Source organism: Callorhinus ursinus, unplaced genomic scaffold, assembly GCF_003265705.2.
Source record: "Callorhinus ursinus isolate GAN/ISIS: 27379988/994484 unplaced genomic scaffold, GSC_fseal_2.0 scaffold72, whole genome shotgun sequence".
Lineage (NCBI taxonomy): Eukaryota > Metazoa > Chordata > Mammalia > Carnivora > Otariidae > Callorhinus > Callorhinus ursinus.
In genome coordinates, this window is record NW_027397134.1 from 3540389 (window position 1) to 3556017 (window position 15629).

Here is a 15629-nt window from a genome sequence, read left to right on the forward strand (position 1 = left end):
ACCCAGGCTTCTGCCTTGGGGGAGGGAAGTATCATTCTCACAGCCAGAAATCACGAGCAGCTCAATTGTGGATTGCCTTGAAGTGCAGTCTTCTCTTTAACAAGGACTTTCCTTAAGTCGGAGTTAAAATAGCCTAAGTGGGTGTCTAGAAACCAAATAGTGAAACTGAGAAAGGAATCTGGCAGTTCTGGGAGGGGAGGAACAGGGAATGATGAGTTGGGGTTAGGAAGCCCACTCCCTGCCACCCTCTCTCCTCTGACCTCCACAGGGCCTTGGTCTCTGTGGTTGTCCATCCCGGCTGTACCTAAGAATCAACCCAGAGAGCTCTCAAACCTACAGGCCAGGTCCACCTCCAGCCCAGTGCCCCTCAGTCTCTAGGGAGGGGTCTGCCCCTGTAATTTTGAAAAGCTCCCCAGGACATTCCAGGCTGGGCTGACAGCCACTGACTGTCTTCTGCCGTTTCGTGCCATGGCATCATTTCTTGCCCTCAACTGTGATGTTCATGTGTATGATATGCAGCAGAGTCACATCAGCTTCCAGAACCCTTCAGAAGGCGGAGTCACCGTGACTCTTGAGTGCCTGCTGCTCTGTGTGGGAACTGGGCCTACAGGAGGACCAGGCAGGGCACCCAGGCTCTCTTTCCTGGAGAGGAGAAGAATCCTGTTTGTAAGCAGTCAAGGGACGGGCCAGGTGCCCAGAAGAGACACACAGAGCGGATGTGTCCTGTCCAAGGAGGCAGATGGGGCCTAAGCACTCACCATGTGCCAGGCATGGTCTCATCCAGTCTTCTAACATCTCTCAGCGACTGTGAGAATACGACCTATTAGCATTGTCCCCATCGAACAGATGGAAGCACAGAAAGGCTGTCAAGTCTGCTCACCTGCAAGGTGAGCCAGGATGCAGCCCAAGCTGTATGAAGGGACAGCGCCTGTCCCTCCCCTTGCCCCTTGGCAGTGCTAAAAAGAACTTGGGTTGGCCCATCCATTCACAGGTCCCCTTCAGGCTGTGTTTGTCCTCAAGGCCACCGTGGCTGGGGGCATCATCAAACTGATTGCACCCAGATAAGAATAGTGTGACTGAGGAGGGAGCAGGGTAGGGGGGCCCTTGGGACTCTGCCCCTCTCGAGAGAGAGGGAGAGATTTGGTTCTCTTGCTATTACAAATGATTGTGGTGTGAAGTTAAGAGATAGTGAAACTGTATCATTCTGAAATTCTAATACAGAGTCACAGATTCAAGGACACGACCCAACAGGGCACATGGGGGACCATTTTGAAACCACCTTGGTAGATCCTTAAGAAGTATACCGAGTGAAAGTTGTATTGTTTGTGGGCTTGCATTGGCTAAAGTGGCAGTAGATGTAACTCCCTTGAATGAAATAGCCCCTCTGACAAAAACAAACATGAGCTTTCAAGCAGGAAACCCTGTACAAAGGTAGCATTTTCCACCCTGCCACCCCTCTTTATGTTGACTATAGGAGCTGCATGACATTTTGTAAAGGGAGTTTCAAAGATGAGGGAGTCCAAATGGGTTAGGATACGAGCTATCTGGAATTCCTTGTGGGATTGGGAAGTACAATACATAAGCTATTAATGGGATACTCAGAGTTTCAGCATTCCTGTTGATACACGTGCACCGCTTCTCTTGTCACACTTGATTATGAAACTCCTAGCATAACCAGAGTATTTCAGTAGCCTGGGATTACCAAGAGAGGCTGAGGTCACATGTCAGCTCTCTATTTTGTGACTTTGGGAGGTAACCTCTGAGCCTCCAGCTATAAAATGGGAGTCAACGAGCCCCTTGACTGCAGAGCTGCTGTGTAGAATCGGTGGGCCATTTGAAAGCACCTACTGCCTTGCCCGGTACATAATAGGTACTTCGCTTCCTTTCCCTTCCTGGAGCGTGATGCTTTGGGCCAGTACTGCCCCAAGACCAGGCCAGAAAGGCCCTGCTTCTGAAGCTTCTGGCCACCAGGTGAGGAGTCCAAGGGGAAGCCCCCTTTTGAACCATTCTCAGGATCCTGAATTCCCCCCGCATGAGCCAATGCTGGCTTCCAGACCTCTTCTCCAGGACCATCGTTCTGGGGGCAGACTGCCCTGGGAGCACACCCCTATCCCCAAGGAGAGTAGACAGACCTTGGCCACGAGGCTGGGGCGTTTACTCACATGTGTACAAGCCCCCTCAAAATGCAGTGTGGGTCAGGAGTCAGCTTTCTCCACAATGACACATTCTGATGAGGAACGCTCATCAGAGGAAGTTAGAGAAATCTCAGTTGAACGTGATCTTTCAGGTCTTTATGGAGGTGTACATAAAGATAGAAAGGTAGCATATAATTTATTTCATGGTTTGTTGGCTCTTGTCCCAAGCCCCACAAATGTTAGGAGCAAGCCTGCCTCAGACATGCAAGAATTCTTTCATCCAGATTCTCTTCCTCCTAATACAAATAAGAAAAGCATATAATCAGAATAATCTCGGTTTTTCAAACAGTTTACCACCTAAGCAGGAATTCTCAAACACTTTTCCTTTGCCCCACCGTAAGCATGACCCCGTGCCAGTGTGAAAGCTTCTGGACCTTCACCAGTCCAACCAAACCGGGAGAGGGGTCCCAGAATGTACATTTGACAGTCATCCCAGAGGCTCCCTGCAGCTTGGGCTCAGTAGTTCTCAGCCCTACCTGGATTTTAAGACTAACTGGGAAACTTTTAGAAAAATATTGCTGCCAGTGTTCCATTCCACAGAGATGAAGTCATCATCTCTAGGGGCGGGGCCCAGGCATGGGTATTTTTTCAGTCTCCCAGGTTGCCTCCTCCTTGGGGCCACAGGTGAGAACCGGGTCTTCCCTGCCTGATGGCTGCAGTGGCCAGGAGCTCAGCCCTAACCCTCAGAGAGTCTGTCCTCCACCTCTCGTGGCAGAAGGGAGGCTGTAGGGTCTTCAGACTTTGTTAGGCACTGTTGTTCCTTGTGCAGCCCAAGTATGCCACCTAATTAACACTTGTTTCAATTATTAAACAAGTGTTAACCTGTCCTATGCAGAGAAGGGGGTGGTCCCTTTTAAAGTTCCTAGTTGCTGACTTTGGCCCTGAAGTGGGACTTCTGGAAACTCAACCCAAGATAGCAGCTAAGAAGTTCTTCCAAAAGTTTCCCCGCCAGCCAGAGACATCTCACGAAACAACCTAACTGCAGACGTTTTTCCATAACATCCCTTCACCCAGCAGTGGCCACGGAAGGAGGGTGTGGACAGGCTTCCTGGGTTTTTGGTGCTCCTTGTCAGGTGTTAAAACAAAGAGGATCATTGTGTTTCTTGGAACTGGTCTAAATGTCTTATGTTTAAGATTAAGATCTGGGAAAATGCATTTCCGTTTGAACCCAGTGCATTTTCTGATTGTGAAAAGGGTACCAACCTGTGCAATGGCGCCATGACACGGACTCCAGCTTTTTCTGTCGGTTCCTTTAATTAGGCGAAATTAAGTGGGGCTGCTACATATTTTGAGAATAAATAACACTATTTAAACTTAGGCAGCCTTAACCACTAACTTAACCGCTGAATTCTCGCTGCTACATGCCTCCTAAATAGATCAGCATAATCTTAACTAGGACTTAAAATGCATCATCTTCGTTCTGGAGCTCAGAACCAGCAGCCGACAGGAGCCTTTGGAGGCTTAATGACTTTAATTATGGCGAGAAATACCTTCTCCCGATGGGGAGGGGCGCAGCCGGCAGGGTAGGGTCAGCGAAGGCCGGATGGGAGCCCTCCCCCAGAGGCCGGCCCCACCGAGTGGGGAGAGGGACTGGGGTCGGGGGGAGCGTGGGGAAGCGGAGAGGGAGGAACCCTGAAGGAGGGCGTGGAGAAGCAGGGCTAGGGGAGGGGCGGGGTTGAAGCTGGAGGGTGGAAAGGGAGGAGGGACCCTGGGGGGAGGCCGCGGGGGCCTCGGAGTTCTGAGCTGTGTTTGTGGTTTCGGCACTTTGATCTCCTGCCAGCGAAACCTGGAAGGTCAGGCCGGGCTGCAGCCAAGCCCTGGAGCGAGGAGCCGGGTGGAGCGGGCAGAGCTGCGCCACCCACCCGCACCCCCGCCCCCTCCTCTCCCACTCCCGGAAAGTGAGCCTGCGTGGCTGCCCAGGCGCCCCCGCCCCTCTTTGCCCCTGTGGGGCCGTTTTGTGCGCCGATCTCCTTCAGGCCGTGGATCAGGGGCTCCAAATCATGAAAGTAAATTAGCTCAACGCTCTACAGGTTTGGTTTGGTAGAATCATTTATGTTGCCTGTGCTTTAAAGAAAGCAGGTTATTTTTTAAGCTAGGTGCACCCCTTCCTCTCTACCCTGTCCTAGAGCAGCAGGTGATTGGTGGTTTTGCGGGTGTTAGGGTCGTTTCCCTCAACACTTCTGGCACCCGCCCCCTTCTTGGCACCAGCATTTTCTCACCGGTTACCCATGTGCTCTGATGTGTGACCTCATTTCCTATGGAATGAAAGGTTTCTGTAGGAAAACAGGGCGCTGGTGAGACCGGCCTTGCAAGCCCCCTTGCCTGGCAGGAGTATCCCCTGCATGAGCAGTGACTCATGCTTCAGGGAACAGCAGCTGACCAGAATGATCAAGAGCCTGGTGCCTGGGTGGTCACTACTAAGTGAAGAACCCGGGGGAGGAGGAAAGGAAAAAGTGAGGAGGGAGGGTTTAAAATCCACTCAGCGGCCTCCGGAGGGCGGGGCATAAAGGGACCCAGTGAGTGGTGCCTGTTTGGACTACAGCAGGCCCAGCTATGAGAGACGGGTGGGTGTCAGGCGTGGCAGTCTCGGGGACTGGCTGGTTGGTCTCCATCCATGCTCACAGTCCCTGTCCTTCCCCGACCACAGAGCAGGCCCTGCGGCAGTGGCGACAGACGCAGGGCTTGTTCCTGGCACCCTGCATTCCTGGCAGTGATATGCCCGAGGCTCAAGCCTTAGGCGGATGAGCCTCTCAAGCCTGTACTTTGGCCTCATTGTCCCAAACGAGGCTTTCATTGAGTTTGGGAGTTTGGACTCTGCCACCAGTTCCCCCAGAAAGCCAAGTTTCCAGTCTTCACACCAGCTGGGGAAGGCAGACTGGTATCTGCGCACTTTCCCGAGACAGGCCCCCATGGTGTCCACAGGTTTCGAGGTGTAATGTAGGCTCCACCCGTCTTTTAGGCTGAAGAAAAGCCCAAGGTCCCCTGAGTGATAATGGGGAGGAAACTGTAAAAATCTGCATCTCGTGCCATCTGTTCCTGTGGATTTGCCCAAGGGTAGTCATGCGGTGAGAGTTTGCCTTGGGTCAGAGTTCTAAAAGGAGCTTGCATTCCTCCGCAGAGTGGAAGGAACAAACATCGCAGGTGCACGGGCTTGTTTTCTAAGAGCTTTGACATCAGAGATGTGCTCGCACAGAGGCCTGGGGCCTGATAAAGATCCACGATGAGGCAGAGCCACTTGTAGTGGCTGGGGTCGAAGTTGCCCAGAGACCACAACGGCGGCGTTAGAACTAACCACCAATAGGAGGCCCGTCAGGAAAGGCTGCAGCAGACGATGTGTCTGCGTAAACCAAATCCTGAAAGTCTCAAATGCGCAGAATCTTGAGTTCCAAGAAGGTCTGGTAGAGATCAGACCTTTCTCAATTTAAAAGTCAAAGGAAACTGGCGATCAGGTGGCCAGGAGCAAGCTACAGTCTGTGCTTAGAGTAGTGGAGATGGAGGGGGGGGCGCAAGTGTTTGATGCTAACCCCGAGGGCAGAAGCTGATCTTTTTGGGTTAATCAACAAACATTTCTTGGCCATTTACCCTGTGCCAGGCCCTTTGCTGGATTCTGGGAATTCGGCAGGAAAGAAGTCTGACACACTGGCCGCCCTCTAGTGAGGAGGCACTCTGAGTAAACAACTACAGTGTGACGTCATAAGAGCTGCAATGGTGGGGCACGGTCAGGCTACAGGCAATAACAGTGTGGAGGGAATAACACCTAAGTCGACCAGAGTTAGAAGAGGGAAAGGCTAGCGGGTGTGGGGGAGGTAGTGTGTTCCTCCGCAGCAAGGATGCAGGCCATCAGAGAACTAGTAGAAGGTCAGCCCCCTTAGACTCAGGGGTTGGAGTGTGGAGTTTGCCATAAGCAGTGGGGAGGTCACGGGTTATGCTAAGAGCAGCACAGTTACTCGAGGAGAGTGATGCAGGTCAGAGCTGTGATTTTAGAAAGGTCCCTCTGCTGCAGGGTAGAGACCACCCTGGGGGGCTGCTGGGATGGGCTAGGGAACCCCCAAGGGAAAATGTTATTGTGACTCATGTGAGAAGTCGGGTGTCCTGGACAGGGGGGCAGCAGTGGGGGTGGAAAAACAACGGATGGATTTGGAAGATGAAATCAGCAAGTCTTGGTAAGCAGTTGAGTGTAGGGGTGAGGGCAAAGGTTTAGCTTGGCCCCTGTGAGCCTAGGTTATAGGAGGGTGAGGACTGGATGAAGGGTGGGCCCATGGCAAGACCCCATGCATCTGTATCAGCCTGAGCAAGAAATGACCCACAGAGGCCCAGGACAGTGTGCTCTTCTTTGGAAATAGCCACAGAAGGAACTTGAGGATCCAAGTTGAAGCAGAATGCTGACACCAAGTCATAGGAACCAAGCCCGGGGACTCTGGTGCCATTTTGGATTCTCTGCAGTAATGGTTTTGGCCACTTTAGGTCACACTGCTCTGTAAGTGTATCAGAGGAGAGCTGCAAGTGAATACTCTCTTGGGTAAAAAGAGATCCGCACACTCTCATCCTGCTCCTTTCTAAGCAAGATCTCTTTTGCCAGGACAGTAGCAAGTGTGTCATGACAGGCACTTCTAGAAGGTCCCAGATCGTATCTTTCTTGGAATGTCTGGCACAGTTGGACCTCTTGAGTAGTTGTCAAATTGAACTATGTAATTGAATGTTTTCATACCAATAGCCATCTAATGTAGATTGCAGTGCGTGTTTTCTCTACTTGTTTTCCAGCTCAAAATGTAGATCTCTGTCATATCCCTCAGCCTTCTCCTTACACTTTAGAGCAGGGCAATGCATAAGGGCTGTTAGTCCTCTCTCGTTGGCATACCACACGCTGTGGATCAGTGGGTTCCAAAACATCTTCCAGAGAAGGGAGGGTGTTGACAGGAGTTGTTGCAGAAGGATTTTGCATCCCCAGAAATGGGGGATCCTAGGTAGAGAAGAGCCTCTAGGATACCATTGTGCTCTGTAGAGGTCAGAGGTCACCGTAGAATATGCAGCATTTCTCAAAGGATGCTGACCAAGAAAATCTCACCCTGTGTTGTGTACTTTGGGAAAAGCTGCAGTAGAGACATGAGATAACTGAGCCCATATTCATCATTTCTTACCCGTTTGCCCTTGGAACACAGAGACTATTCCTTGTGACTCCCCTGCCCTCTTCAGAGAGGGCTCTGCCAGCATTGCTTACAGAATGTGTGCTCCATGAGGACAGGGGTCTACCACTTGCTGCTTCCCGCTGTCGGTATCCCCGGGCCTGGCACACATAGGAACTGGTTAATTACTACTGTTAACAAATAAGTGAATAGGGCGCCCGGGTGGCTCAGATGGTTAAGCGTCTGCCTTCGGCTCAGGTCATGATCCCGGGGTCGTGGGATTGAGTGCCGCATCGGGCTCCCTGCTCCTTGGGAGCCTGCTTCTCCCTCTGCCTCTCTCTTTCTCTCTCTCTTCCCCTCTCTGTCTCTCATGAATAAATAAATAAAATCTTAAAAAAAAAAAAAAAACAAGTGAATAAATGGCACTACAGATAGAATTAAACTCAGTTCCCACCTACTCTGTTAATTTGTTGAGTAAGGACCATGCCCGAGGTAATCTGCTTTGTTAGGCTTTATGGGGCACACAGACTGGTCAGTAAGATCTACCTCCTGGTACCTTGAGACCCTGAGGGCAGGTTAGCCCAGCAACCAGGCCAGCCATTTACATGTAAGATGTCTGTGCCCTCTGACTAGGCAGGACCACTTGTAACTATTTATTTAATAATAGATGCCACCAGGATGTGAGTATGAAGAATATAAATATGGCACTGTTTATAATAGAGAAAATGTAGAAATCTGCTAAATGCCTGTCAGGGAGACAGTCTTTTTTTTTTTTTTTTTTTTGACAGAGAGAGAGTGAGAGCAGGAACACAAGCAGGGGGAGTGGGAGAGGGAGAAGCAGGCTTCCCGCCGAGCAGGGAGCCTGATGTGGGACTCGATCCCAGGACGCTGGGATCACGACCTGAGCCGAAGGCAGACGCTTAACGACTGAGCCACCCAGGCGCTCTCAGGGAGACAGTCTTAAACTCAGGTACAACCATATAATGGAATGATATATGTAGCTGGTAAGAAGAATGACTTTTTTTTTTATATAAATGCATATAATATTGTTGAGTAAATTGTTGAGTTAAGGTGAGGGAGGTACAGTTATACACACAATTTATTTGTGGTTTTTTAAGTGTATTTTGATATATGAGTGTATATGTGCATTTTATTCCTGCTAATATATGGGTTTAAAAAAAAAACATGGAAAGATATAAACCACACTGTTAATGTTATAAAGCCTAGGATATAGGGGGTAATAGGTGAGTTCATTTTTGCTTTCAATTTTTTTTTTTTTTAAGATTTTATTTATTTATTTGAGACAGAGAATGAGAGAGAGAGAGAGCACATGAGAGGGGGGAGGGTCAGAGGGAGAAGCAGACTCCCTGCTGAGCAGGGAGCCCGATGCGGGACTCAATCCAGGGACTCCAGGATCATGACCTGAGCCGAAGGCAGTTGCTTAACCAACTGAGCCACCCAGGCGCCCCACTTTCAGTTTCTGAATTATTTAAAAGTATTCACATTAAGCACATTTTACTTTTATGAATAGCAAAAACATGAAAGATGGTGTTGAGGGGAAAATGCATCATAGAAAGTGGTAAGCAGCGGAAGAGAAATCCTTAGAAATATTCGGGCCCAGAGAGGGATAAGAGCTGCTTTAGGCTATAGAGAAGAACTTATCAATCTTATGGGTGGGGAGTCACATGAATTTGACCTTGAAGAATCAGTAGGTATGATCAACACATGGTAGTTCACACTGGAGTATCTTTCTGCATATGAAGCATATGCAAAGAGTTACTCTCAAACAGACTTCCTTCTCCTAGCCAGCTCACCACAGGTCACTTTACCCAGAAGTTAAATGTGTTGACAAATTTGTCTTGTAATATCTGCGCCATCCTATTTTGTCATTACAGATAAGAGTTGAGTGGGTTTATAAAGAGGGGCATTAAGTGGATTGTATTATGACTCTTAACGATTATCTTCATATTCTTTGGCCCTCCTAAGGAAATTGGAAGGTAAGCCACAATTTGTTCAGTGTAGCATTATTATAGTAAAAAACTGGAATAGTTCAAATAACAAAAATACATGAGTGAGTAGAGTATGTGAATGGATATTTCACAGCCTTAAAGGTGTCTATAAGGAATTTTAATGACTTATTGGAAGCTTATGATAAGTGTAAAACAAAACAAAACAAAACCAAAATGAAAAAAAAAGTCTGTTTGGAGCCTCCATATGTCAAAACTTCTATAAGAGGTTGAAGACACAGGTCTTCATATCAGCACTAACAATCCAACTTCCTTGGTTATCATATGGTCAGGAGTTTGGGACAAAGGAGACTTTTAGTCATCTTTTGGGTTATCTCCGATTAAGATGGTATTCTGTCAAAGATTTCCTGCAATAAATATTAGGCGCTAGGGCCACCACATGCCGCGCTAGACAAACAGATAAACAAGGGTGAAAAAGGAGTCTATGCCCGGGGGCTGCTGGGAGTTACCAAGTCTGGGTGTAACTTGCACATGCTGGGGAGAGCGCCAGATCCATTCCTGATTGGAATTCCAGAATTTAATTGAAAGTGAAGCAAACGGGAGGCTTTGACTTCTCCCACCCACAAGGTGGTGGTGGGACTATTCTCATCAGAATGCCTCATTCCCTTCTGGAAATTCGAGACTCAAACATAGGGATAGAAGCGCTTTCCTTCTGGGAAAACACGTCCACGTTCAGGGAGCAGCAACCCAAGAGTATGGTCCCAGGCAGACCACAGAATAAACGTTTATGGAATAACCGTAGGAGACTTGCATTGAGGTAAGTGCCAACCACAGTAGGACCCTGTCTCCTGGGGCTTGAAATTTTGTACTTTGGGAAATCTAAGTGTGCAGATGTTTGCACTTTTGATACTTGTGTCAGTGGCTATGGACATTGGCTAGCCTTGGGTCTTGCAGCCCCAGAAAGGTGAATAAAGGACCATGACAACCTTTTGTTCCATAGTCTACCACTGGGCTTCCAGTCACCTGCTGGCTGGTGTCGACCTGTCCACCTGCCCTTGCCTGACTGAGGCAGCAGAGGTGATGAAGGTTGGGGGGCAGGCATGCAGAGGGCAGGAAAGGCAGGGAGGGCCTTGGGCTGCTTTGAGGAGGCCTTCCCAAGACTTGCCACCTGTTTTCTGCTCTTCAAACCCTTCTCACGCCCTTCTTTCTACACACAGTTCAAGGGTAACTGCCCTCCGCAACTGTGGCCCAGCTTACCCGTGACCTTCATCTAGCCTCATCCCCCAGGCTGCATCTTTTCCATTCTTTCTTTGAAACAGCCTTATCTTGAGACTTTTGTGACTTCGGAAAGATAGGGTTTCTGATGATCACAAGACCACTAATCTCCCAACTCTGTAACCTCCCAATCTATGGTTTAGATTTGTTTTGAATCCGTATTTAGGGGCAGGGTGGGGGGAGGGCGCCTGGGTGCCTCAGTCAGTTAAGCGTCGGACCCTTGATCTCAGCTCAGGTCTTGATCTCAGAGTTGTGAGTTCAAGCGCTTTGTTGGGCTCCACGCTGGGCGTGGAGCCTACTTAAAAGAAACAAGAAACAAGATTTGGGCCCAAGCTTAACTAGGTAAAACGATGAAATGATCTCAGATGTGGAGATTGGTTCAGGAGTATGCCTCGTCTATTTTTAAACTGAAAATGTGAGGTGAGGGGGAAAGTGTGACCAAGTAGTGTTCTGTGTTTTTTAATTTGCTTTGGGCATAGTATAATAAAGGTGTCATTTTCTAAATCTGGATTATTCATGGTCTATTTTAAATCCTGGGTTGGCTCCTGACAGGCCAGTTCTCAACAGGACCCTGGGTTGACTCCCCTCCTGTCTAGTCCTGGTATGGACAGGAAATAACAACCTTATTTTAATAGCAGCTTCCATTAATTTTTTAAAGTAAGTCAACTGAGAATTCTCATTTTCTCAAACAAAATATTTGTACTTGGACCCTGTGTATTAGCCTGGTTGTGTATGAGTCCATTAAATGGGGGCGGTAAGTGGGTTTTAAGCACCTTATTCTTGGCCTGCTGTTTTTACTATAGAAACCAGGAGAGACCCTTCAACCATCCTAGGTTTTGTTTAAAATGCCTTTTAATTAAGGGGAGTAAGTCGGAGGGGGAGACGAACCATGAGAGACGATGCACTCTGAAAAACAAACTGAGGGTTCTAGAGGGGAGGGGAGTGGGGGGATGGGTTAGCCTGGTGATGGGTATTAAAGAGGGCACATTCTGCGTGGAGCACTGGGTGTTATGCACAAACAATGAATCATGGAACACAACATCAAAAACTAATGATGTAATGTATGGTGATTAACATAACAATAAAAATTTTTTTTAAAAAAAGCCTTTTTAAAAAAGTGCCTGTCCCGGATGGGTCATGCCTCACCTCCAGATCCTTGAGGCCTCCACGTTCCTTTGGAGATGGGAAGCCTGGAAGTGTGACCAGCCACATGGCTGAAGACCACACTACCCCAGGTCCTGCCTTTCATCTGGGGCCATCAGGCTCTCCAGGTGCGCCAGCATCAAAGCGGGAGGTGCTCAGTGCTCCTGATCCAGAGGGATCTGAATGCACAGTTCCCTCAGGTGCTGGTTGATACGCTTGATGGTGGAATGAAAGCCAAATAAAGGAACAAGAGGTCCTGTTTATTACCTGTTTTCAGTACTGTTCCTTGGGGCCCTTCTGTATCTAGGGAAAATTTGTGAAGACTATGGTTTCACCTGAGTAGAAGACACAGCGCCTATTTCTTATTAACTCTGGGGCCCACGGACTGTTGGCCTCAGGCAAGGGAGTCTGTGCCCCTAAGAGCCTTTTGGAGCAAGGTGACACCCCCTGGCCTCAAACTTTCTCACTGGGCCATCATGCCCTCTCCCGCTGGAGGTGGATAATAGGGCCACTGTGGCTCTTTCTTCACTGCTCTGGACAGTGCCGTGCCTCTCCATTGAGTGGCCAAGATTGGGAACTGGAAGGGACCCTAGTGGTCATAACAGGCTTCCTCCTCCTCTTACAGGTGGGGAAACTGAGACTGGGACTCAGATTCAGTGACTTGCCCACGATTGGCAACTTGTCACTCCCAACTGCAGCTTGCTGGTGAGGCAGTGGGGTGGGATGGACAAGCGGTAGAAGCGACTTGAAATTGAGTCTCAGTTCAACAAGAAAGAGTCCCAGGGGAAGAAGGACAGCTTCTGCAGCACAGCACACAGGGCTCCCCGGGCTCGTTAAGTTGCTGGGGACTTTGCAGTATCCAGAGGATTTCACAGTTCTGCGTCTTTGGTACATGGTGCATGGACTGGTCTGGTAAAAGCTGTGGGATAAGACTGCCCTCTAGTGGGCCTGTGAAGCCATTGGTCCAGCCACTTTCACATCTCCTTAGGTTCAGTGCTGCCTTCTTATGCTGCATCCCCGTAGTGATTATTTCCTCCGTAGGAATGCCTTCAATTCAAATTTTATTCTTTGTCACACATTCTGGCCATAGAGTTGATCTCTGAAGACCAGCCATTATTTGCCCAACTTATAGGAGGTTTGATGTTTTATTTTTTTGTTGTTTTTCCCCCACCTTAGAGGTATCTTACTTCTCTAATAAAATTCAGGTTCCTAAAAGCAAGGGTTATGTCTTATGTCTTGTTCTTCCACAGCTTTCATCCTGTTGTGTGCTTAGCTGGACATGAAATTAGAAGGTTCGCTGGGATAGAAAAGATTCCTCCCTCAAAACAGAATGCCACCACTTTACATTTGTTCCTAAAACATTCTCATCTCAGCTCTCTGATCCAGAGTCCCCCAAGTGGTTGAATCATCTGAATCCCTCAGAAAACTTCCAGAACTCCGTTTCCTGGGCCTTACTCCAGCCCTGCTGAATCAGTCTCTGTGGTTTGAGCCAGGAAATCTGCTTTACAAACTTCCCAAGTGGTTTTTGATGTGTAGCCAGGTTTGGCAGCCAACTGCTCTAAATCCCCATTTACGATTTTTTTTTCATAGCTGACAGCATCTCCAAAGGTCTTCAGCTTATGTCAGTTATTAAAATTGACCATTTTGAGATTCCTTTGGAAATATTGGGTGTGCTGTTCTAACTGCAGTCCTGGCTGACATGGGAAAGAAGAAGGACCACAAGAGAAGCAGCAAAGGCATTTACTTTGGTTGCCAGGGGCTCTGTGTTCATAGCAGAAAATACTGAAACCAATACCTTTGTGCTGACTGGGCAGGTTGTGGATGTGTTTTTAATGTTTGGCCGGACAGGGAGACAAAGATTAATCGAGTACCCAGTTACTAATTTTCACCTATTCTGACTCGTCTCGTTCTCAGATTAGCCGTACAATGTAGGTAGCATTGTCCCTTTTCTTACAGATGGGAAAGTTGAGGCTTCGGGAAGTTAGTAACTTGCCCAGAGTCATGGAAGTTGGTGACTGTCAGATTCTGCATTCAAATACAGGTCTGATTTCCAAGGCCAGCTTTGGCAAGGTAAGAAGACCAAGAGTGCCAACCTGTTCTTTTTAATTCTGCCAGGCCAAGCGGGCGGTGCAGCGGGGAGCCACTGCGGTCATCTTTGATGTGTCGGAAAACCCAGAAGCTATTGACCAGGTAAACCACGTGGGGCATGCGGCGTGGCCGTCCCCCCCCCCCCAGAGAAGCACTGTTAGTTAGCTGGGCTTGTCACAGGGGCGTCCCCCTCGCCTCGGGGCTCGGCACTTGTCTGCTGACACTAGAAACCCATGTTTAGACATCATTCCTACTCCGAGGCAAGGGTATTAAGTAGGCGTGAAGAGCCAGGAAGTTGGTGGCTGGGGGGCATTTTCAAAGACCCTTTTGGGCCTTCAGCCTGCCCAGTCCGTCCTAAAACAAGAATCATTCTCTGCCTTGTCCTTCAGAAGCTCCAAGGCTATAACACTTGAGGACTTTGAGGATTTTCAAATGGTATTTGCTGTTCTTTTCCTTCAACCTCTCTCCCTCTCTCTTGATTCTTAAAGCAAGAGCGTCTTTTAACCAGAACTGTCTTTTCTTCCTCAGCTAAACCAGGGCTCAGAAGACCCGCTCAAGAGGCCAGTGGTGTACGTGAAGGGTGCAGATGCCATCAAGCTGATGAACATTGTCAACAAGCAGAAAGTAGCTCGAGCAAGGATTCAGCACCGCCCCCCTCGAGTGAGCCTCTGTCGGCCCTGGCCAGCCTCAACCGGCACCCTCTCTGCTGCTCCCTGTGCCTTTATTCCCTCTGGGCTTTGGGCTTTTGTTTCTGTCTTCTTACTGTGTAAAATGCTGATAACAGCCTAGGTTCCTACAGTTTAGATCAGACGTAAGGCTGGAGGCGAAGGACAAATGTTACCCATGTTTCTTTCTCTTTTTTTAAGATTTTACTTATTTATTTGAGAGAGAGACAGAGAGTGCGCACGAATGGGGGGGTGGGGGTCAGAGGGAGAGAGAGAGTCCCAAGCAGACTCTGCACTGAGCACAGAGCCTGATGCGGAGCTCGATCTCACTATCCTGAGATCATGACCTGAGCCAAAATCAAGAGTCAGACGTTTAACTGACTGAGCCAGCCAGGCAGCCCCCACCCGTGTTCCTTTAGAGAGGATTCGAAAAGACCTTCCAGAAATAGATGATTTTGTGCTAAAGTGTCTCTAGTCTCTTCCACCCGGCATTCCCTCTTGGTAGCCCCCTGTCCTTTCTCTTCTGTCCTGCCTCCCTCTGAAAGGCTGAGGAGGATTGAAGGAAGGAGTACCCGGCTTCCTGTGTCCCCCTCCTTCCGTTTGTCCCAGACTAGAGAAAAAGGCCTGTACTTCCTTTTTCCCGGAGGGCAAATTGCATTATTGAAAACCCCTAACTTATATTTGAATCTGGAGCACTTAGCTTTCAACTAGGATTGAAGTTTATGCCTTGTAGGTGGTTGATGAATAGCACTGAGGCTTCTCTTGAGCGTATCAAAGGGACACTGCTGGCCATTGACTCTTAACTGGCATCTTCTGCCCAAACCTCAGCCTGAAGGTTCTGGGAACCTGGGGCAGGTTTTATATATATATGTGGTTTATTTCCTTATCACAAATATTCACATATAGGATGATTCTTTTGCACACACAAAATATCTAGATACCCACAGCATTCTATTAGCAAAACTCTATTCCTCTTGGCTAACCGCATGTCCTAGATGAGGTGGCTTCAAGATTTTTGGAGGCAGTGTGTCCTGAGGAAAAGATAAGAACTCAAAGTAGAAGGGATTTGCAGAAGAACTGCCTTTGCTGGCTTCTTTTTAAAGGAAAAAAGAGCGCTTCGGTAAATGTGACTCATTGTAGTGGAAGCAGTATACAATTTTCTGAGTTGTTGTA

The 15629-nt window shown here is 48.5% G+C and overlaps 1 protein-coding gene across 11 annotated transcripts in view; it reads left to right on the forward strand.

Annotated features, from left to right (window-relative positions):
• Positions 1-15629, forward strand: part of ZNRF3 (zinc and ring finger 3) — a 149408-nt gene that overhangs the window by 126285 nt on the left and 7494 nt on the right. For 6 of the 11 annotated variants that reach the window (XM_025858264.2, XM_073886740.1, XM_073886741.1 and 3 more), the window contains 2 exons: positions 13819-13893; positions 14320-14451. In XM_025858264.2, the coding sequence (XP_025714049.1) occupies positions 13819-13893; positions 14320-14451 (207 nt within the window). The other 5 variants (XM_025858263.2, XM_073886746.1, XM_073886744.1 and 2 more) reach the window with 5 other exon arrangements.